This window comes from Pogona vitticeps, chromosome 2 (genome assembly GCF_051106095.1).
Source record: "Pogona vitticeps strain Pit_001003342236 chromosome 2, PviZW2.1, whole genome shotgun sequence".
In the NCBI taxonomy this organism is placed as follows: domain Eukaryota; kingdom Metazoa; phylum Chordata; class Lepidosauria; order Squamata; family Agamidae; genus Pogona; species Pogona vitticeps.
Window position 1 is genome coordinate 296,605,323 of NC_135784.1, and position 22,137 is coordinate 296,627,459.

Below are 22,137 nucleotides of genomic sequence, written 5' to 3' on the forward strand. Positions count from 1 at the left end.
ACTGTGCAAAGGGCAATGCAACAGCATTATGGCATAACGAGCTTGGGAAATGTCATTCTGGATAACACTTTACAGAATCCCAAGGCTGCTGGGGATTCTGGAGGTTGCAGTCCTATTGGAATGACGTGTTATATAGATATGGTTGTATTTCTTTTCACATGTTGGAAAGTCAGCTAGTGCTAGTGTCCACACAAAGTGGTCTTCACTGAATAGGGCTCGAATTTAGCAGCAGAACTAGCAAAGCCACTTGTGTCTTCGTGTTAGCATTCTCTCTTCTGCCACAACATGGAACAAGTGGGCCACACAAGCGGTACTTGCCCAAAAGCAAGGTAAGCAGAGAGTTGTATCTCGCCACTGGAATTATCCTGTCTCGCTGCATTGCTTCAGCTGGGATGTCATGGAATATGTTGGTTTCAAGACATTCTTAATGTCACCTGATGCAGAGGCTCACTATTACCTGCTCTACTCACCATTGGGGGCAACAAAATAAAAATCTATATACGTATGCTGCTTCAATCAAAACACCACATTCAAACTGATGCCAAATCAATGCATATGACGCCACCCCAACATCACAAAGTGTGAAACTGGCAATTAGTGGCAACATATATAGACTCAGATTTTTAAAACTGGAATAAAAGCCTTTTTTCCCCTCGCTGAAGTGGAGTTGCTTAAAGATGAAGTGCAGAATCGACACAAACAAGTGAAGACGCCTGAAAGTTTTGCTGCAGTCCTTTTTTGTGTTCCAAAAACAATAATAAATGGAAAACTGCTCTCTAGGGTTAAGGTTTGTAGTTAATTCCATACAAATTTTTCCTACAGACCAATCTATTTCTGAGAGTATATCAAACCCATTCCTTAAATTTTAAAGTTATGATCCTTCTTTAAACCCATTCATGCACTTGCACAGTCTATAATCTAGTTTACACAGGCAGCTTTAAAGAAAAGAACAAACAGAAACCAAACATATATGCAACTAAAATATAACTCTGTTATTTCTAAGGAGATTAAAAGGAACACAACACTAGTGCACTGATTTTAAAATGTTAATTTTACAATATCAACAGTGTCTTCTCCTCTGTCCCAAATCTCAATGAGATGTTTAATAAGTGGTATGTGTTTTTATGATTTTTTTTAAAAAAATCACAAACATCCCCAGCTGAAGAACAATTGTTTCGATTGCCACTTGACAGCAAAACACAACAAAGATCCACACATTTGTTCAGAGGTGCTGTAATAGGACATGTCTACAATGAAACACCATTTACACTGGGACTTCAAGGAACAGAAGTGGATAGAGATTAACAAGGAGGGTGCAAAATAACATGCCACAAATAGAAAATAAGGTCAGAACTGGCATTGACCCATGACCTTCTTCAAATAATTTTGTGAGGGAAAGAATCTATCAAAAATTTCTTCCACTGCCTACATACGGTATATAGACTTGTGGCTACATCGCGCTTTTTTTCTCATCTTATTTTCTATTCCTACAGTGTGCTTTCATTTATTAATAAGTGCATGTAAGCCATGGGATCCATCCACAACACCAAAATAAAACAAAACCAAATAAAAAATTAAAGGAAAAAAATTTAAATATATCCAAAAAGGTCAACAAAAACACCACAAAGAAAAAAAATGTTAATGCTTCACAAGATCAAATAGGGACAAAGCTTGATGAGCGAATTAAAAGCAAGCTTTCGGTGAATTATACAGTACCGTAGGAGGGCACTAAGTCTCGGGTATGAATGTCGCCACATATCAACACCTGGCTTCCTAAATGAAGAGTAAAATTACAAAGCTTTCACTTCCGTAATGATTACCTCCCTTCACCTACTTGCTGTAGAGCCTGCATGCCTACTTACTATGATCTATATAAAACGTTCTTCCATCCACATGTATCCTTTCCTCCCAACCAGGCTGCAATTAAAGAACAACAAAAACAACATCAGCAGCAGAATTAGTATTTATTGCTGTATTATGCACAAACACATTTTGTAAGCAGGCAAAGAAGCAGGCATACACCATCCGCTCTCCTGTGAAAGAGGGTTCACATGTTCCTTGTTTATTCTGAGGTTTTAGAAGTTCAGTGGTACGGCCAAATTTGTAGAAGTTGTATTTTTGCAATGGAAATCACAGGTCTTTTGTGTGTGGAGGAGGAATTTGCACTGGCCTTTGTACATTGAGGGGAGAATTCTCATCTCTCCCTATCTGCAGAAAGGAAATCTATCCAAATACACCAGGGAACTACTAATAAACAGGGAAAACTTCAGCATCCAGGGGTCCACAATTTTTGGTTTGTCCATAGGAGAATAGTTACTTTTTTTGGACTAAAGCTCACAACCAGCATAGATGTCCCCAAAAAAGCAAGCTTCTCCTCTCTGGATTCTCCTTACTAGACACAGCCATTATGTTGCTGTCCTCTCCTCTCCCTTCCCTTTGTCCCATGAAATGTGAAAAGATATCAAGGAAAGAAGGCATGCTCACTTTGCGGAAAGTGTGAGCAGCACCTTGCTGAAGTGCTACAGCCACCTACAAATGACTAGGGGAATGCACTGCTCATCTCCCTCTTCCTAGCTGGTGGAACGGTTGCACTGGAGAGATGGCTTCCATCCCATAGTTTCTAGTTTTGCAGAAAGCATCCACCAATGTATTCTTCTTCCTGCTTCCTCCACAAGTTCAACATGAAGGGAAATAGAATATTCCTCCCTCCTTTCCTCTGCAATCTTTTCTCTTCTGAGTTGGAGTTTCTGAGAACATGCCAGTGGTAGCACTTCTCTGCTTATAGTAGAGCAGGAGAGTGTTCCTTGTATTCTCCATGAAGAGAATGGGGCATGTGTGCAAGTTCTCTATCTTCTAAAGTGCTTTTAGTGCTTTATATTACATAACTAAAGAAACAAAAATCCTCAGCTTGCGGAAGGGAAGGAAAACATACTTCAGATGGAGAAGAAGTATTCTTTGGAATCACAAAATTTTGCAGACAGGGAGACACATTCCTATAGAGCAGTGGTTCCCAACCTTGGATCCCCAAATGTTCTTGGATTAAAACTCCCCGAAGCCTTCATCACTAGCTGTGCTGGCCAGGATTTCTGGGAGTTGTAGTCCAAGAACATCTGGGACCCAAGGTTGGGAGCCATTGCTCCAAAGCCAGGAAGAAAGTAGATTTACTGAATCCTAACTGCAGCTAAAGGAAGGTTTGACATATATGTTGGGAGTTCCTACATCTATAAAAATGACTGGCTATTAACTGGCTACCACAGAAAAGAAGTGCCAACAGTTCATGTTCATAAGTCTCACAAAAGATACTGCCAGAATAGAAAAAAGAACCAAAGTGATAATCTGTGTAAAAAAGGATGAGCTGATAGTGCTTGCTCATCAGTCTACAAGCTATTCACCTCCCATTATACTTCCAGTTTATGGTAGCTCTGGTGCAAGCCATTCCTCCATTATATGATAACACAAAAAGATCTGCTAAAGGTGTGAAAAGTGCACACGCTGAACCATACTCTCAGCTATTGTCTTAATTTTAAAGACGTGACCTCGTGTTATGGACTAATCAAAAGAAGAATTAACAGTTCTAGGGATGTTTTCCTGACAATCTATGCATATGCTGTATATTACCTTCTGAACTTGTTGCATCATCACTAATGACTAATGCAAAAAAAGAGGAATCAGGAAGTACAAGTAACTGAAGCAGGCCAGTTAAATGCAGTGAGTTACTTTGGGGAGTAAAAAGGAAGTAAACATGTTCCTTTTGAGAGCAATATAACAAATTCTAGTATTCTATCTCTTTGTTTGGCCATCATTTTTATTCATCTCTTTTTTTGGGGGGGGGGGAACCTACTGAAAAAATTCCACCAGGACCATCACCACCCATTTTAGGCATTTTTTTACTCTTACATGGGCTCAAAGTACAAAATATAATCAGATATGTGATGAGAAATGCAATTAGTTACTACACTGTTTGTTTCAAACTGTAATGGGTAATAGAAGCCAGTTACTTAAAAAAATCACTGAGTAATGGCAATGGTTCTTTCTAAAAAAGAATCATACAAGTTCTAGTTTTACTCCCTGAAATGGGGCTCAATGTACTTACTTGTGATGACACCAGGTTTCCTATTTAGGAGAAGGGCTGTAATTCAGTGTTTTAAGTACATACTTTGCATGCGCAAATTCTCTGGCATTTCCTGGTGGAATGGGAGAGGGCCCCTGCCTGAAAGCCTAACAGTGCCCCGGATAGACCCAGTATTTGGTGTAAAGAAGCTTCAAAGACTTGTAGCCCTACAGGTGCTACTTCTCTCAACAGTCTGAGAAGATAACAGAAGAATTTATCGAGACTCACCGCAGTATCTAAAGATATGTGATAATAACTGCGAAGGCCTTGTTCTAGAACCAAGGAGACTCCTGTTCAAAAGAGCTTTGTCTCTTATGGTTCTAACCTGGGACCTTCAACACAGCTTGAGACAGAGGAGGTCCCACAAAAGTACACACATTTTTGGAAGCAATGTGAGAGGCTGTAGGAAGTTAGCCAAAATAGTACTATAGAACTAGATGGATTCTAAATCTGCACAGAGATGTTTTCAACAATAAATTGCCACAATAGGTTGTAATGCCACACTGAAAGGTACAGAGGACATACTTTCTAATTTTTAGGTCTTAGTTCCAGTCTGTGCCATCTCTTCTTAAGAAGGATCTCCTGACCAAGATAGCTGTGAAAAGCCTTTATGCTGGAGGGTGCTGCAAGTCATAGTTAGCATTATCTGGGCAGGGGCACCTTTTTTATAACCTGGTGCTCTCCTGATGTTCTGGATTGAAAGTTGTATCATGTCCTAGCAAACATGGTCAATGTTCAGGAATGAAGAGAGTTGTAGCCCAACATTACTGACGGACTCAAGGCTAGGACAGGCTAACCCTACAGCCTGGATGATTATCAGGCAGCTTGTTAAAGACCCTTTCCAAAGCAGTCCCTTCCCACTAAGTGTCCTCCTGATGTTCTGAACGAACATCAGCTCCAGCCAGCATGCTCAATGCTCACAGACACAGCAACCTCTGGAGGGCCCCAAATTGCCACAGGATGCTTTAAAACATAGCAACTGATGATTGCATGGAACACATCACTGCTTTTCAAATTGATAAACAGAACATAGGAGCAAAACCAAATCACAGAGAGCAACAAGGTCTTCTCATTATTCTGCTGGAATGAGAAGCTGCACTGGCCTTTAGCTGCAAGTACAATCCAGTGAAACTGACTGCCTTTCATAATCCCACCTTCAGCATTCAAAATTCAAAATTGTCACTGGCATACAAAAATTCAGTTCCCCGCCAGAGTGGATTTGATTTAAATCACACTGATTTAAATCTCAATTTAAATCACGATTCAAATTTTTTAAAAATTGTGAATTAAATCAATTAGATTTTTTTTTAAAAAAATGTTGATTTTTTTTATCCGCCCTGGTACCCACTCATGTTGCAAAAGAGAAACCAAATGTTAAGCTGGTTTGCAGAAGCATTTAAAAAAGGTGAAAATAATGAAATGGCCATCAAAAATTCTGCAGGCTGATAATTATAGGTCCCCTCAGCAGGAGAAAAACAGCCTACATATGATACATAATAAATAAATGAATGAAAATAAATAGAGGTGTACAGGTTAGTGTATTTTGACTGCGTACCATCTGACTCATATTGTACTCAACATCTCAACTGATTCATAAGTTTGTGTGGCTTTGCTCTGTAACCAAATTTTGCTTCTGTTGGTTCAGAGTTTGTAATTTGTTTAAATGTGGTGCAGAGTCTTAGTACAAATATCTGAAACTCCAATGAATTCTGGGAGTTACTCTATAGTCCCCAAAGCACTAATCTGCACATCTCAATAATGCTTCATGGAATTTGCTTTATTTCCTAATGACAAGTGCTTAATTACACTTCCCTTGGCTTAGTGCCTATATATTGCTTTGTCACTGAGTATACCACAGCGACATGCGTTAGCTTCATGGCCATGCAGCTGAGTGACTGCCCACTTCAACAGTGTTGTTAAGAGAGGACTGAGGGGCCAGTTTCCTTTCACAGTGAAGCTTTTTAGCACTAGAAGCAAGCACAAAAGATGTAATTTTACAAAAATCTAATATGGATACTTACAGGGAGGGGACCCAAGTCGTTGGGGTTTAAAGCACCTTTTGATCTCAGGTGTACGGGGAATTTCAGCCGTGGATCTTCCTATAATGACAAGCAAGCTGGCATAAGATCATTACAACTAGAGTTTAATAAACTGATTGCATATTTACACTTTTATAACAGGGCTTGTCTGTCAAAGCTGCTTTATCACTCATTCTTTGCTTCCAGAAAAGAAAGTTCGGATATCAAGTCTTTTACCAATATGTGTGTGTGTTTAGTCATTTAGTTGTGTCCGACTCTTTGTGACCCCATGGACCAGAGTACGCCAGGCCCTCCTATCTTCCACTGCCTCCCGGAGTTGTGTCAAATTCATGTTGGTTGCTTCGCAGACACTGTCCAACCATCTCATCCTCGGTCGTCCCCTTCTCCTCTTGCCCTCACACTTTCCCAACATCAAGGTCTTTTCCAAGGACTCTTTTCTTCTCATGAGATGGCCAAAGTACTGGAGCCTCAGCTTCAGGATCTGTCCTTCCAGTGAGCACTCAGGGTTGATTTCCTTTAGAACTGATAGGTTTGTTCTCCTTGCAGTTTACCAATATGTATATGCGGTATTACTTTAGTCACTTAAGACAAACAACGTACACAACTATTTGAAAAGTCTAATTTAAAAATATTATGCATTTTAAACAGTAGGTATAAAACACTGGCCTTAATCCTATAAGGGTATTACTCCAGAGTAAGTGGAATTCCATAAGTCAGGGCAGCAAATTGCAGTGAATTAAGATGTTAGTAGTGTGCCTGGCTGCACACTTGGCATATGAAGAGGTATGCGACTGTTAATTAGCTGCTGTTTGCCGTGACGACTTATGCACTTTCACTTACTTCAGAGAGTAAAATCCCACTGAGATTCTGGCCACTGTTTAACAGTAACTCACATGAATGTATAAAAGCTCCCTCTCGACTGGACCAATATTCAGTCTGGCTCATTTCCTATTGGTTGTTCTGGGTTTTTCGGGCTCTTTGGCCGTGTTCTGAAGGTTGTTCTTCCTGACGTTTCGCCAGTCTCTGTGGCCACAGAGACTGGCGAAACGTCAGGAAGAACAACCTTCAGAACACGGCCAAAGAGCCCGAAAAACCCAGAACAACCATTAGATCCTGGCCGTGAAAGCCTTCGCGAATATATTCATTTCCTATTGCTTGTTCATCTGATAGGGGCACATTTTGTTCAGTATTTGACATTTCATGCCTGACTTTCAGTAGTTAACAATCAAATCCACTTTTGTTAGTTACACGGACATCAGTTCCATGAGGCAAACTGAACTAATGAACTGCTGCTAATTAATGAGCTTGTATTCCTTGTTGATCACCAATTTGGGAGACTGGTGCATGATAAGTGGTCCCTTTTAAAACAGCAGCGCTTCCACCATTGCACCTACTGTACGTTGGCTTCTGGCCATAGTCAAATCAAAGGGACTGTGACTAATAAGGAACAGGCTTGCCATTTGTTTCTGCTTTCCTTGTCAGTGAAATATATGGGTGATACCAAACAGCAGGACCTTGTTTTTCATTGTAATGCACGTGATGGAAGTTGAATGTAAAGACAGAGGGATATGTCTTAAAGAGTGAGGCTTTGGAAAGGCAGAGGTCATATAGTGTGCTCAGAATTTAGGGCTTCGGGTGTTATTTTCCCCCCACAGTAACATCTCAGATGCCACATAAAGCAAGCAAAGCAAAGCGTGCTGCTTATATACCACCCCATAGCGCTTCAAGCACTCTCTGGGCGGTTTACAAGTTAATTATGCAGGCTACACATTGCAACCCCCCCATGAGCTGGGTAATCGTTTTACTGACCTCAGAAGGATAGAAGGCTGAGTCAACCTTGAGCCGGCTACCTGGGATTGAACCCCAGGTCGTGAGCACAGCTTTGGCTGCAGTACAGCAGTTTAACCACTGCGCCAGGAGGCTCTTACATACTATTTTCCTGTATGTGTCTTCTGTGCTGTCAAGTTGGAACTAACTCACAGTGACTCTAACAGGGCTTTCCAGGCAAGTGAGACATTTAAGGAATAGTTTTAACCAGTTCTACAGTGAGTTTCCATGGCCTAATGGGGATCTGAACCCTGTTCTCCAGAGTCCTAGTGCGCCACTCTGCCCACTACACCACACTAGGAAGCAGTCTATTTTCCTGTAGTGGTGCGTTAGTCATTACTTTTTGATATAACTACAAAACGTACATCAAATCCTTCCAAATGACTCTGCCAAAACTTTTTAAACTAATGGGTGAATGTTATTTACTACACTTTAAGAAAGCAAGACAATCCCAATCGTTGCACCATTTGTAAAAAATAATGTTGTTGACCACTTGTTACTCTCCAGCAAGTAATATTGTTGCTTACAACCTGTTGCTGTCAAGCGGTGGCCATGTATTACATTGTGGCTTTAGCAAATTTGTTGGGGACAGAGGTTCATAAACAGGTAGAAGCCCTTTCAGGAGCATATTAATTCCAATTCCATTTTAGATTGCTAAACATTAGGGATATATCTTCACAGGAAGATAAGCAGATCCACTAGGTACGTGGGGAAATCCTGCTTGTTTCTCCATCATAGTCATCCTTTTAATTTCTTTTTACTACAATAATCTTATGTGCTAGCATTAAAGGAGGCTCCTCTGGGGTTTCTCTTAAGATGCACCAAAATGCCTATTCAGTTCTTAAATTGAGGGAAAATAAACAACCCCAGGTAAACCAATAAAGAAACTATCTAGATGGATTATGACGAATAAATTGCTTGTGCATAAATCTCTGAAGATATTCTATCAAAGAAGGTAGGGGTGAAATCATGTTGAACATGCAAAGTAAATGCACAACAATGTATTTTCACCTTCATAAGGTTCAGCAAAATCAGTGTGCGTGCGTGCGTGCGCGCGCGCGCACACACACACACACACACACACACACACACACACACACACACACACACACACACACACACACACACACACACACACACCATCCACTAGAATGGTTTTATCCAGGCAAAGACCAGAGCAGCCTGCTTTTCATGAATAAAATCGATGTTTTCACAGATCTTACAGCTATGCATGCTACACTTTTGTAATTCCAAAAATTCCCACTTCAGTGTTTGATCATAGTTACATAACTACAGAATCACAGAATAGTTGAGTTGAAAGGGGTGTGTAAGGCCATCGAGTCCAACCCTCTCCTCAATGCAGGAATCCAAATCAAAGCAGATCAGACAGATGTTTTTCCAATTTTCTCTTGAATGCCTCTGGCACTGGAGTGCACATCACTTCCTCAGGTAATTGGCTCCAATTGTCATACTGCTGTGACAGTTAGGAAGCTTCTTCCTGACATTTAGCCTAAATCTGGCTTCTTGTAGCTTGAGCCCATTATTGTGTGTCTTGCACCCTGGAATGAACAAGAACAGATCCTGCCCCTGATCTGTACCTTTCAAGTACAGTGGTGCCTCGCTTAATGAGCGCCTCGGTTAACGACGAATCCGCATAGCGACGGATTGTTTGCGATCGCAAAAGCGATCGTATTGCGATATTTTTAATGGTAAAACATTGCTTTGCGATGATCGGTAAGTTGTTTCGCTTACCGATTTTCACATAGCGATGTTTTAAAAACAGATGATCGGCGGTTCCAAAATGGCCGCTGGAAAAAAATGGCCGCCCGCAGTGTTTTTGCATACCGGGCAGCGAAAATGGCGGCCGTATGGAGGATTTTCGCATAACTGTGAGTTTTAAGCCCATAGGAATGCATTAAATGGGGTTTAATACATTCCCATGGGCTTTTTCTTTTCGCATAGTGACGAATCCGGATAGCGATGATTTTTCTGGAACGGATTATCGTCGCTATGCGGGGCACCACTGTATTTGAAAAGCGCTATCATATCTCCCCTCAGTCTTCTTTTCTCAAGGCTAAACATGCCCAGTTCTTTCAGTTTTTCCTCATAGAGCTTGGTATGCAGTGAATCCAAAGTCCACCGGTTTCAATTGGATTAGAAATGGCTAACTCTGCCTAAGATTGGGTTATTAGAAAAGCCAGCAGAACCTTTGTCTTTTTTGTGGGGTTCTGTTGGACAAGAATTCCAATATTCCCCACAGCCTGTCCACAGTGGCTGAGGAATTTAGCAAATTGCAATCCAAATGTGTAACTTTCCCAAACTTCAACTGCTGCTAACACTCTTCGTGTCAACTATAAAATTTCAGAGCCTTGTTTTTAAACAAGTATTTTTTTCTCTTTGTCTATAGGTGCACTGATGATGAGATGAGGAAGGGGCAGTCCCTGGAGGCTGAAGATGGCTTTGGCAAGGCTTCCTACTTGGCAGGAAGGTCTCTGGCACCTCCTGATAAATGCTGAAAGAATCTTTGAAAAAAAAAATAAGTCATATGCTATGACCCTCAAAGGAAACCTTATGGAGCAGGTATTTGTTTTCTGACCATAGTCAGAAAACAGATGAGTGAACTTAAAACTTCTTGAGAAGATTACCTGTCATCTGTCTTACATTAATCTAAAACCTCATGAAAGAACAATTATTGTTCTTAACCAAGGAAGAACAAGAGTCTGGTTATTTTCAAAACAGAGGCACAATTACATGATAAATGGCAAAAACACTGAACCATTATAGGATGTGTTGGTAAGAGAAGGACAGCAATGGCTATAGGTTGGCACTAAAACAAAGGAAATAAAGTAATGGTTGTTTGTAGGTTTTTCGGGCTGTTTGGCCATGTTCTTAAGGTTTTTCTTCCTAACGTTTCGCCAGTATCTGTGGCTGGCATCTTCAGAGAGCACAGTCAGAGTTCTGACTCCTGTCCTCTGAAAATGTCGGCCACAGAGACTGGCGAAACATTAGGAAGAAAAGCCTTAAGAACACGGCCGAATAGCCTGAAAAACCTACAACAACCATCGGATCCTGGCTGTGAAAGCCTTTGAGAATACACAGAAAGAAAGTAGTTTTTTTAAAAAAATCCAAGAGGGTAAATTTAGAACAGAAATGAAAGCTATTATAGATGGGAAGTTTGGAATAAAACAAGCTCCTCAATAATTGTGGGAAAGACATTTCTAGCTCAGTATCTATTTAGCTGGAACTAATCAGTTACCCTACATTCACTTACTTCCTACCCCATGAAGCTAAGAAAGCAAGCCGCCAGGAGACACGTGAATTTGAAATTCATCTTACCCATGTAGTGGTCTTTGTGTTATGGTCAATGAAGAATGGTCTGCCATTCGGTGCTATTCGCATCTCCCAGCCAGGAGGCAAGAAGCTTTGGGTCAATTTATGCTGCGGTTTTGGAGAATTGTAGGGAGAAGGTTGTGGAGATTGTGGGTTAGAAAGTGTGTCCTTCACAGCTCTCCGCACAGGGGAATCCTTCACAAGTGCCTATGGAAAGAAAAAGCTTTAAAAGTCACTTTATCAGTTGGTGCAAGCGGCAATGGGAAACATAAATGACACAGATCTTAGGGGAACAGAACTGATCCACAGACATCATTGTCGTGGTTAGCTCAGCTGGAAATTAGCTATCCATCCTTATCTAATGCAATGTAGGCAGACAGAAAGGCTTTCACTATTGAATCTCAATATAGTACAATTCAGTTTAATCTCTGGATCGCCTGCCTCCTGGGGAATACACTATCCTCAACAAAAGCGGGTGAGGCACTCAGATCCTGCCCCCCCCCGGTCATTTTCACACACACATAGCCACTGTCAGAAGTGCAATCCCATAAAGCCACAGTACTGATTTTTCAGGCTGTCAGAACATCAGAATGCTTGCTTCTTCCTTAAGAAGGATAATACCTCAGTTGATGAGCACAGTTTAAACTCGGTGCTCAGAAACCAGAAGAAAAAAAAGAAAGGAAAGGAAAATAAAAGCACACTACCACTTACAGAAACTTGACAATGCAGAAATTAAGAACATTATTCCCAACTATCAAAATGAAGCACTTGAAAATAAGAGGACATAAAATATAAGTAATTGCCAGTTCCTCAGACACCACAGCAGACTTTATTTATTGATGTGTCTCTAGCATTTTGAACAAACAATAATTGTACAAGTGAAATAAGTGGAATCAATGAATGGTTTCTCTGAAAACAAGTAGCAGCAAGTGAAAGACTATAGTCTGAAAATAGGCCGTAGGAGGGCTCATGAACTGGGATTAGTTTGAACAATGACAAGATTAATGTAAGAAACAGGAAGAACTCTTCTGGATCAGGTCAAAGGTGTATCTAGTTCAGCATTCTGCTCCTACAGGGCCCAGCTCAATGGCCCAGTGGGAAGCCCACAAGCAGGACGTGAGCACAAAAGGATAACTCCCCATTTTTGTTTCCCCAGCAAGTGGCATCCAGAGGCAGACCACCTTGACACTGTAGCCAAACTATTCCCACTATAGCCTTATCTTCCAAGAGTTAGTCTAAACCCCCTTTCAAGTTGGCCAGTATAAAAAAGGGGAAATAAATGGTGATATGATAGAGATCACTCTGTCACATCATCAATTATTCCCCCCCCTTTTTTCTAAGCTAAAACAACCCAAACCTTATAACTTTCCTTCACTGAGAATATGTTCCAGCCCCTTGATTATTTTGGTTGCTCTTTTCTGCAGTTACATTACTCTGTCTTATCCTCTGGGAGGTATAATGGCCAGACCTGCACACTGTATTCCAAGTATACCATAGTTTTGCATCAAGGCATAATGGTATCTGTTGCTTTATTTTTGATTCCTTTCCTTATGATTATCAACTTGGAATAATTGCACAGTGGATTGAAGTTTTCATTAAGCTGTCTCTCAGGATTCCTTTACTGGCCAGCCAGTGCTTGCTCAGACCTCATCCAAATATACGTGATCAGGAGAGTACTACATTACTTAATACTTGCTTATACCTGAACTGCATTTGCCATTTTAATGTCCATCTCCCCCACTTCAGAGAGATCCTAGTGCTTGCATATAACCATCTTCTCTGCAATGGGCTAGTACTTTGGTTCCCTGAGTCTCACTTGCAACTGTAGAATGAACAAGAAGCTAGCAAGCTTCAGAAGGCCAAAGCCCTACCTTGTAAGACCAAGAACTTTTGGTTAAAGTCAATTCTAGAAAGGTTTGATTGGGTCATCAGCCTATTTCTCAGAGGTCTGTTGCCAAATAGTGAACAGCCTGTTTCATTGCATAACTAAGAGATGGAACCCAACTTGTCCCTCCCCCCTTTTTAATAATAATAATAATTTATTGTCATTGTAAGTATATACACAGTATACCCATACAACGAAATTCACAATTTTTCTGGCGTGTCTTTTTAATTATAAGCATGATGGCAAAAGCTGTGTTTATTTCTGTCAATTTGTAAGCCAGTATGGAAACTCTTCTGGCTAAAAGCTTTTAATAAATTTGTTTTCTTACAACCTTAAAAAAATAATAAAGAGGGATTTCTGCACTGTCTTCAGAGAAAACCATGAGGACATGACTTCTCTTCATCACAAAGAATTCCAGCAAGGCAGAAAATTTTCTCATGCAGAGAGCGAGGGTCACCATATCACACTGGAATTGCCTACGTGAAACTTGCCCAATCTCAATTCTTCCAGATGCGTTGGATTAGAAATCCCATCCTCTCCAGTCATTATGGAAAGCCACCCTAGGTTTTCTGTCCTTTGTACATCAAGTCCTTTACACCTAATGGCATACAGTGGGGTCTCTACTTAAGGACGTCCCTACTTAAGAACAATCCAACTTAAGAACAGCTCCATTTGCTAAATTTTGCTTCTACTTGAGAACAGAAATCCAAGATAAGAACAGGAAAAAAAACCTTTCCTGCTCTTTTTTTAACCTTAGCTCATCTTAGGTTAAAAAAAAAATCTCCCCCTAGTGGTAGAGTACGTATTCACCAGTTTTGCATTAGTTCCTATGGGAACTAATGCTTCAATGTACGAACACACCTCTACATAACAAAAAAAAAAAACAGCCAGAACGGATTAATTGGTTTTCAGTCCATTCCTATGGGAAATTTTGCTTCAACTTAAGAACGTTTCAACTTAAGAACACCATTCCAAAACGGATTAAGTTCTTAAGTAGAGGTTCCACTGTATACCCAAGCTTGAAAATTTCAACTCTCCCTCCAGGTTTCTGTCATGAACCTGTGCAAAACGTAGCCTTATTAAATGGTTGCAGTCGACAACAAAACCTGCGCTGAATCTTTAAGTCCAGCTCCATAAAGGAAGCTGAAATAAAGTAAAGTAACTATACTAGAATGAGGAAGAAAACATAAGGGCAGATCATCAAATTTCAAAAATTATGTTCACAACACAAATATATACTGCTTCCTCTCTAATAAAAACAATTGTTTTTTTAAAGAACCAATTCAACTTGAAGAACAAAAACTTTGAAATCTTTGTCTTAGAAGATTTGAAGAAATATGTACACAGCTAGATGGGGATATAAACACAGGCTATAAGAACACAAATGCACAAAGGGTGGAAGAAGGTAATAAGGCTGGAACATTTATTATGATATGAAAATGTTAAATATAAGAACTGATCAGAACAACAACAGAGTACAGGTAACAAATAAAGACAACCAGAAGAAAAATAACCCATTGGTGAAAAATCCCAGGTATGTGTGAGCAATTGCCCCAAGACAGCTAACCAGAAAGAAGCGACAAAAAGATGGAAAGAATGGGAATTTAGGAAGAAGGAAAACAGTATTTACTAGGAAAGAACATCTCACCTCGAGTGGTGCAGATAATGTTACTGTGGGAGAACTGAGGCTACGAGGCCGTCTTATCTGAGGCTCAGCTAAATGGTTGTTACTATTTGAGGTTGATCCAGTTGCGCCATCTTCAGCAAGCTATTTTAGAGGCAAATACAAGTTAGGTACATGTTGTAACCTTTTCGTGCAAGAAGCTGAATTATTTCATGACAAAATATTCCCAATTTAGACAAAATATTCCCAATTCAGTTAATTATAATGATCCTCCCCTGGCTCAATAGCCTGGGAGGAATATCATATCTGGGAATATATCACCCCTATTCGATTACAGTACTTGATCAGCAATGTTCTGGGTTTACAGTTATGACGTCAAAACCATGTAACTGAATTTTCTACATCAATGACTTATTCAGAAACAAAATAAAAGGCCTATATATCTTTGCTACAATTTTGGAGGACAAGCGTATGCAATTTCTATACAATATGATTACCGTTTAGAATCCAGCTCATCCTTTAACAACTTCCTTATAGCTCCCATTATAGTTTGAACACCAGCATTGTTCATACTTTTCCTCTACCAGCCCTACTGAAGGCACTAATAAAGACTAATCGCGGGCTCTTCTAGCAGGCTAATTAGGCCAGTGTAGCTTTCGATTCCCTGAGACTAGTTTTCTACCCCTTTGCAAATGTAAGTTGACTACTGGCATCTCTGAGCAATTTCACATTCCCCATCCTCTGCAGCAGTTAACCTCTGCCAGAATCTGCCAAGAACAAGCGTTAGTTTAAAAAAAAAAAGCTGCAGAACTACCACAAAAGCTTGCAATGCTACAGGGTAAGCAGAAGAATGGTGGTGACGGGAAAGAGTTGATTCTCCATGGATATCAACTCAAAAACTGGTAGCTTCTACAGCCACCCAGAGGCTGCTGCTCAGTCGCAGGCGCCTACTTGAACCAGTCTTCTTAACTATGGATATTAAGCTTTCAACAAAACGTTCATAAATATTTCACTCATCATGTGGTTGTTTTTTGTTTTGCTGTAGCTTGTTTATCCCAGCTTGATTACCCCAGTTTCTGCTATACCCAGCTACTGTTCCATGCACACCCACTGCATCTACATTTCTTTTCTGGGCCTAGGCGGATCACATAAAATCTTACTAGATTTTTTTTTGGGCCCGCCAATGGGTAGAGCTTGAACAATTCATTGACACCAATGTTTATCTCAGAAAGGGTTAACCAGGGCTCTTCTTACACCAAGAAACTCACTCCAAACTGCATTTTTCGATGAGAGTTCATAAGAAATCCTGACTAGCCTTCTTTCATAAAGCTGGATGCCAGCACTACAGAACTGTAATCAAGGGGCAGATTTGCTTCAGGAAAGGGCAAGATTGCATGGAGAGAGCGAGCAAGATTCCTTGGGCTAACACTGTGCTTGCAGTCAATATAATATTTGCTACAGCCCACAAGAAGAAACAGCAATTGTCTACAAATAGAAGCAACCTGTACTCGCACAAACTATAACATTATTTTTATTTTTATTTATTTTATTTATTAGATTTCTATCCCACCCTTTTAGATAAAGTCTACTCCGGGCACGTAAGATGCCAGGGTGACATTTAGGTAAGAAGGAATAGGAAATCTGCTTTCTGCTTCTAAGCATATTAGCACACTTTCTTATTACACCAGCCCAGATCCATCTATATCCTGAACACAGATATTGTTGCGCCAATGATGTGTGGAGAGTTATTGTGATGCAGCTCCCACAGCTTTGGTGCAAACAGAAACTGGCGTTGGCCTGTGCTAAAAAGAGCAGATCCTGACTCAGCCAATGCATGTCTTGTCACTTAGGATCAATTATTTCCCAAAAAACTGTCCTCCTCCATTTGTAGCTTTCATTCGGATATCAAAGAGTGGAATGAAAATTTATCTATATGCTTTTAAGTGAGCCCAGCAGTTTCTGTAGGGGAGACAAGGTTCGTACCTGCATGATAGGGCGAGTCCAAGTTGTCGTTCGATTGTTATGATTGACATAATAAGTCCGTCCCTTAGCATCTTTCCTCTCTTCCCAGCCCGAAGGTAAGCCTGGCGTAGTATGTACATAGGCCACTGATGGCTGTTCATGCAAGAAATTATCACAGCGTTAATTTGTGGCAGAGGTCATTTCCTCAAGCAGCATTTATAGCAGTTTCATTGGGAAAGACACGCTGGCCATCTCCTTCCTCAAAGGAGATGGGGATATTTCAGACATTCAAAAGGCTTAGCTTCATCCACTGGAGCAAGAAGTGGCAAAGCCACAAGCGAAAACTGCGGCGCACTGAAATCAAGAGAGATGACAAAAGCTGTCCAGTATGACGGAAGGTTCATTTTATCCTTGCTGAAGGTATAAGTTGTTCATTAAAGACAGGTAACAAGAAGGGTAGAAGACTAGGAAAAGACTGGACAGAATTGACACACAGTCAGGGCAAGCGTTTCTTGTGTGACTCTCTCGCAGGTAATGGATGTTTCCTTTTCCTCAACGGAACATGGACCAGGCATTAAACAAAAACAAAGCCTCTGCTGGTAGTCCATACCACCTGCCTCACAGACAGTGGTTCACGCCGGGTTCAGAAGGGTAGTGAACCTGCTCAAGATTGAACTCTGACCTTTACAGGAGCTACCCAAGGTGCTGAAGCTATTTCAGAGAGAGGATTCAGCAAACTGAACAGCTCATGTAAAGCTCAGAGGAAGGACCAGAGTGTACTCTTTGCGCCTGTGAACCCAGAATCACCAGCTGCCTTGCCTTGCCACAGGTCACAGGTATTGCAGCCATGAATCCAAACACACAGACTGCCACCTTTTCTTTCTATCTATCTATCTATCTATCTATCTATCTATCTATCTATCTATCTATCTATCTATCTATCTATCTATCTATCTATCTATCTATCTATCTATCTATCTATCTATCTATCTATCTATCTATCTATCTATCTATCTATCTATCTATCTATCTATCTATCTATCTAATCTAATCTATTTAATCTATCTATTAGATTTCTACCCCGTCCCCCTAGACAGTGTCTACTCAGTCATGTCAAACCTGTTATTAATACATTAGAATTTGCAATATTTATGTATTTTTTTTCTTATCGTAGCTTTGATTATTGAAGGCTCCACCCTATGTCCCGAAAACTTCACCAGGGCATAAAGGGATGCCAAGAGAGCCTCAGAACAGCTCTGGCATATCTCTGCCAATTGGATTCCAGCCAATACATTTTCTATGACAATCAAATCCAGGAAGCCACGATTCTTGAATTGTAATATTTTGTCTTCTGTGTTTGTACACTGAACAGAGAAATAATGAATACTCAGAGGCTGAGCAATCTTTAATGCTACCAAATAGGATGTGTCATTTATTGATTTATTAAAATTATTTACCCACTGCCTTTCATCATATCCTGCCAAGACATATACTGTAGTCTGGCAACAAAAGACAAGATTACTAAATATATGTAAGGCCACACTCTTTGTGACCATTTTCACTTTACTGTTTGCTATCTTTTTGTGAGAAGGAAAGAAATCTCAAAATAATGGCTTAAACCAGTGGTCCCCAACCTTGGGCCTCCAGATGTTCTTGGACTTCAACTCCCAGAAATCCTGGCCAGCAGAGGTGGTGGTGAAGGCTTCTGGGAGCTGTAGTTCAAGAACATCTGGAGGCCCAAGGTTGGGGATCACTGGCTTAAACAATCCAAACATGAATTCATCATGCATTGTGATAAATACTTATGTGGTCATTGAAGCAGGTTCATTTGTATGCATTTGGATAGAATTTTGATTTTTTTTAAAAGCACAGACTGTTGAGATTTTTGATCTGAAAATTTAGTAAATATAATGTTGTATAGTGAAAAGTAAAAGGGCTGATTTTACCTGAGTCATGTACTAAATGAATTCAGGTGTGTACCAAGGTTGAAGACCTAAATAAAGTACAGCTGGAGAAAATGATGTAACCTTATGTAAGTGCAAAATGATGTAATGTATTTTGTGATTGCTCCCAAGAATGTATAAAAGGACATGTGTAAAGGGAAAATGTTATCTACTGTAAGTCAGATCACTTATTTCTATGCTGTGTGTTGTATCATGTTATGTAATGCTACCAGTAGAACGTCTATGCTCTCTGTATATTTGTAAATAGACTATGTTGAATTTTAGTCTCTTAGTGTTACAGTGTCTTTTGTGACCTAATATCTCCTAACTCTGCTTATGTCCAGAAAACATTAACAAATTCTCAACATAGACTAGTGGAGCTATTTTGTACTCTTGAAAATATAGGGGTCTTTCTAGAATAAAATTGTGAGAATTCTGTTTTACATATTTCAGGCAAAAAAGAAAAGAAAGACAAAAAACTAGAAGAAGACTGCTCAGCAATATCACATATATTAATGAAAGTGTGCAGAATAGTGTGACATCCAATTGAAAGCCACCAGTTTCTGCCTTAACGGCATCTTCCATATATAGCCTTTTATTTTAAAAATGATGATTTGAGAAATATTAGTGTCACATTTTTGGAGAAAACTAAGGGAGCAATCATTCTCAGTGGGCACATCAACATATTAGAGTTGCTTGCTTTGAGCATTTAGGCAAGCAAGATCTTTGTGTTGTGCTCTTTTGTGAAAACAATCTTGTTAAGGCAGCCATTTGTCCCTTGAGTTCTATCTTAATTTTACATCTATGTTATGACCCTGTTTTTATTATATTCTCCTCCAAAACCTGAACTTTCCCATCCCTGTTTTAGGTGAGGACTGCTTTGCTGAAATCTAAATGCAGAAATCTATTTTTAGGGATTCTGTGATGTGCTCCGATTTTATTCAGTGTTAGTTAGCTTTGCTTTTAATACTTTACATGTCTGTTCAAGCAAGGAACTGTCCTTTGAATTAATAATTCCTGCAATACATGAAGACCCACAAAGTATCCATTTTGCTTTGATAATCTGCACTTTTAGATTGGGAAAAATAACTTTGGGGCAGAGGTAATTGCATCATAACATTACCAACAGTAACTCCCTCTAATTTGGCAAGTCAACTAACAAAAAAAAAGTAACAAAATTATATAAGCTTACAAAAAGCATCTATTTCAAAGACTGCCAAATATGATGAGGACGAGAAGGAGGTGTGAGGTAGGAAACTGTACTGGATTAGAATTTTGTTGACCTTAAGTAGTTGGCATTCAGTTTTGGCCAATAAAACAATGCTGGTGGGTCTTTGCTTCGTCTGTCCCTCTACCATTTTGAGCTTCAACTTTAATCCTAGTTTCCAACAGCAGCATAAAGGCACTGATTTTGATTCTGACTTCGGAACACTGCATTTGCCACTACTTCCGCCAAAAATCAAACTATCTTGCTCGCTGAGCTTTGGCTGTGTAATCCACTGTGGACCGATTACTCAACTGCTTGGGATCTTCCAGATGACATAGTATGAATGGCAACCACTAAGTCAACACAATTAAGAAGAAGAAAAAATCTGCCTAGATTCTTCTCATGTTGTATATCTATGCATGTAAAGATGTTTCTACTTTACATACTCTCTTGGAATAAGAAAGAGCTGGGAAGCAAACTACCAGGAATATAAATGGTTTTAGTGCTGCTTCACTAGCAAACATTATTTGTGGTTCTGACACTATGAAAAGATGATTTATTGAACAACCAAACACAACACGGAAAGAAGATATTCACATATCCTGCAGCCAAAGAGTTTCAAAGAATTTCCCAAAAACGAGCTATCCACATAAAGACCTAGAAGTATGACATCTTGAAGAAGTGAAAAGATGAGATTAGGCTGAAAGAGGAGGATATATTTGGCTTGATAAAGAAGTTATTACCGTTGACTCTTCACCACCAGTGACAGTTGAAGAACGAGCTCTCCTAGATGGGCCGCTTTGCTGTTAAATAATAATAATTGTTAGAGTTAAGGGTTGATCAGGAATGGAAGTTACAGATTACATGTATAATGTCAGGAAAAGAAGGAAATGAAAGCCAACTTTTTAAGCATAAAGCTGTAAATTGACTCTGCAAGGATGGAAAGAAGGTACAAGTTATCGGCAATTAAGTGAAAGTGAGAGTTACTTCAGCAGGCAGGAGGTGATAAGTTTCTGATAACTGGCACTTTTATCCTAAATATTTCTGTTGCCTGTTCTGTTCTACCAAGGATGATAGCCAAATGTAATAACAATTCCACATTAAGGCCGTGCTATGTTAGATCAGGATAACTGTGTGCACGCCTTCTTCTAAAGGATTCCTATGCTTGAGTCAGCGAGACAAGGTTCTGGAAGAGTTATTTTCTTCGAACTATAATTCTCAACCAATACTCTCTAGCCAGAATGTTTATTAGAGGTCTGATACATGTAATAGTTCTCAGCCTCCAGCTTGTTATTCTTCCACTTAACTGTGGCAGTGTTTAATTTAATCACTTAAGAAGACAGACATTCTTGACTCTACCAGCATCCTGATCTCCAAAACCCATGTGTGGACTGCAACCCAATTACTCTTCAGATTTTGCATTTCTCTGAATTTTGTAATACTGTTTTGGCTCAGAAAAATGTACCAAAAGACATATAAAGAGATATAATTCAGGATGAAATACATTTAGAAAACTGTACAAATATGTTGTTCTTGATACATGTGAATTCTCATGTGGATTAAAAATCACAGAGATTAACGCAGTTCAGATGGATTTGTGAATGGACATGTGTGAAACTGACATGACCCAGAAAGAGACAGATCCAACCATCCTTGCTTGGGCAACAGTACACTCTACTTAGTTGGGCTTACCCAGGTGTGCATAACTGGACTTGGGCCATTACATAAATCACTTTTGAAAGTTTTCTGTGATATGCATGTGAGAGAAGGCATAGCACTGATACTGGTGCAGAAATCCCGGTCTGGTCCTGCTTGGGATGCTGAAAGAGAGTCATATTTTCCCCCTCTGGAGTATGCTTGATGACACAAATGGAACAGGAAACACTGGTAAATTGAATCAATAGAGTGCAAAGGAACAGCAAAACCCCAAAAGTAACAAACAGGGAAAAACAACCAACCAACAAAACTTTTCAGGACACTGGGATCTTCCCCTGTTTTCTCATCATATTTGTAAAGTTTAAATGTTAAGAAAATAGACATTTTCACGCTTAATATCATACATCATAAAATCATGATTTTTTTTAACATTTAGGGCTTCATAACAAAGTCTGTTACATCCTACTTGTTACACAGGGCTTACTCTCAGCTACGTATGCACAGGACTGCATCATCATCATCCTTTTCATTATTAGGTACTAAATACTAAAGC

At 39.8% G+C, this 22,137-nt stretch overlaps 1 protein-coding gene across 16 annotated transcripts in view; it reads right to left on the reverse strand.

Moving 5' to 3' along the window:
* Window positions 1-22,137, reverse strand: part of NEDD4L (NEDD4 like E3 ubiquitin protein ligase) — a 322,144-nt gene that overhangs the window by 34,275 nt on the left and 265,732 nt on the right. For 8 of the 16 annotated variants that reach the window (XM_072992884.2, XM_078385190.1, XM_078385192.1 and 5 more), the window contains 7 exons: window positions 20,672-20,731; window positions 16,800-16,931; window positions 14,841-14,960; window positions 11,314-11,514; window positions 6,133-6,210; window positions 1,863-1,917; window positions 1,717-1,773 (listed from right to left, as the gene is read on the reverse strand). In XM_072992884.2, the coding sequence (XP_072848985.2) occupies window positions 1,717-1,773; window positions 1,863-1,917; window positions 6,133-6,210; window positions 11,314-11,514; window positions 14,841-14,960; window positions 16,800-16,931; window positions 20,672-20,731 (703 nt within the window). The remainder of the gene's footprint in view (window positions 1-1,716; window positions 1,774-1,862; window positions 1,918-6,132; window positions 6,211-11,313; window positions 11,515-14,840; window positions 14,961-16,799; window positions 16,932-20,671; window positions 20,732-22,137) is intronic. The other 8 variants (XM_078385189.1, XM_078385195.1, XM_020804884.3 and 5 more) reach the window with 3 other exon arrangements.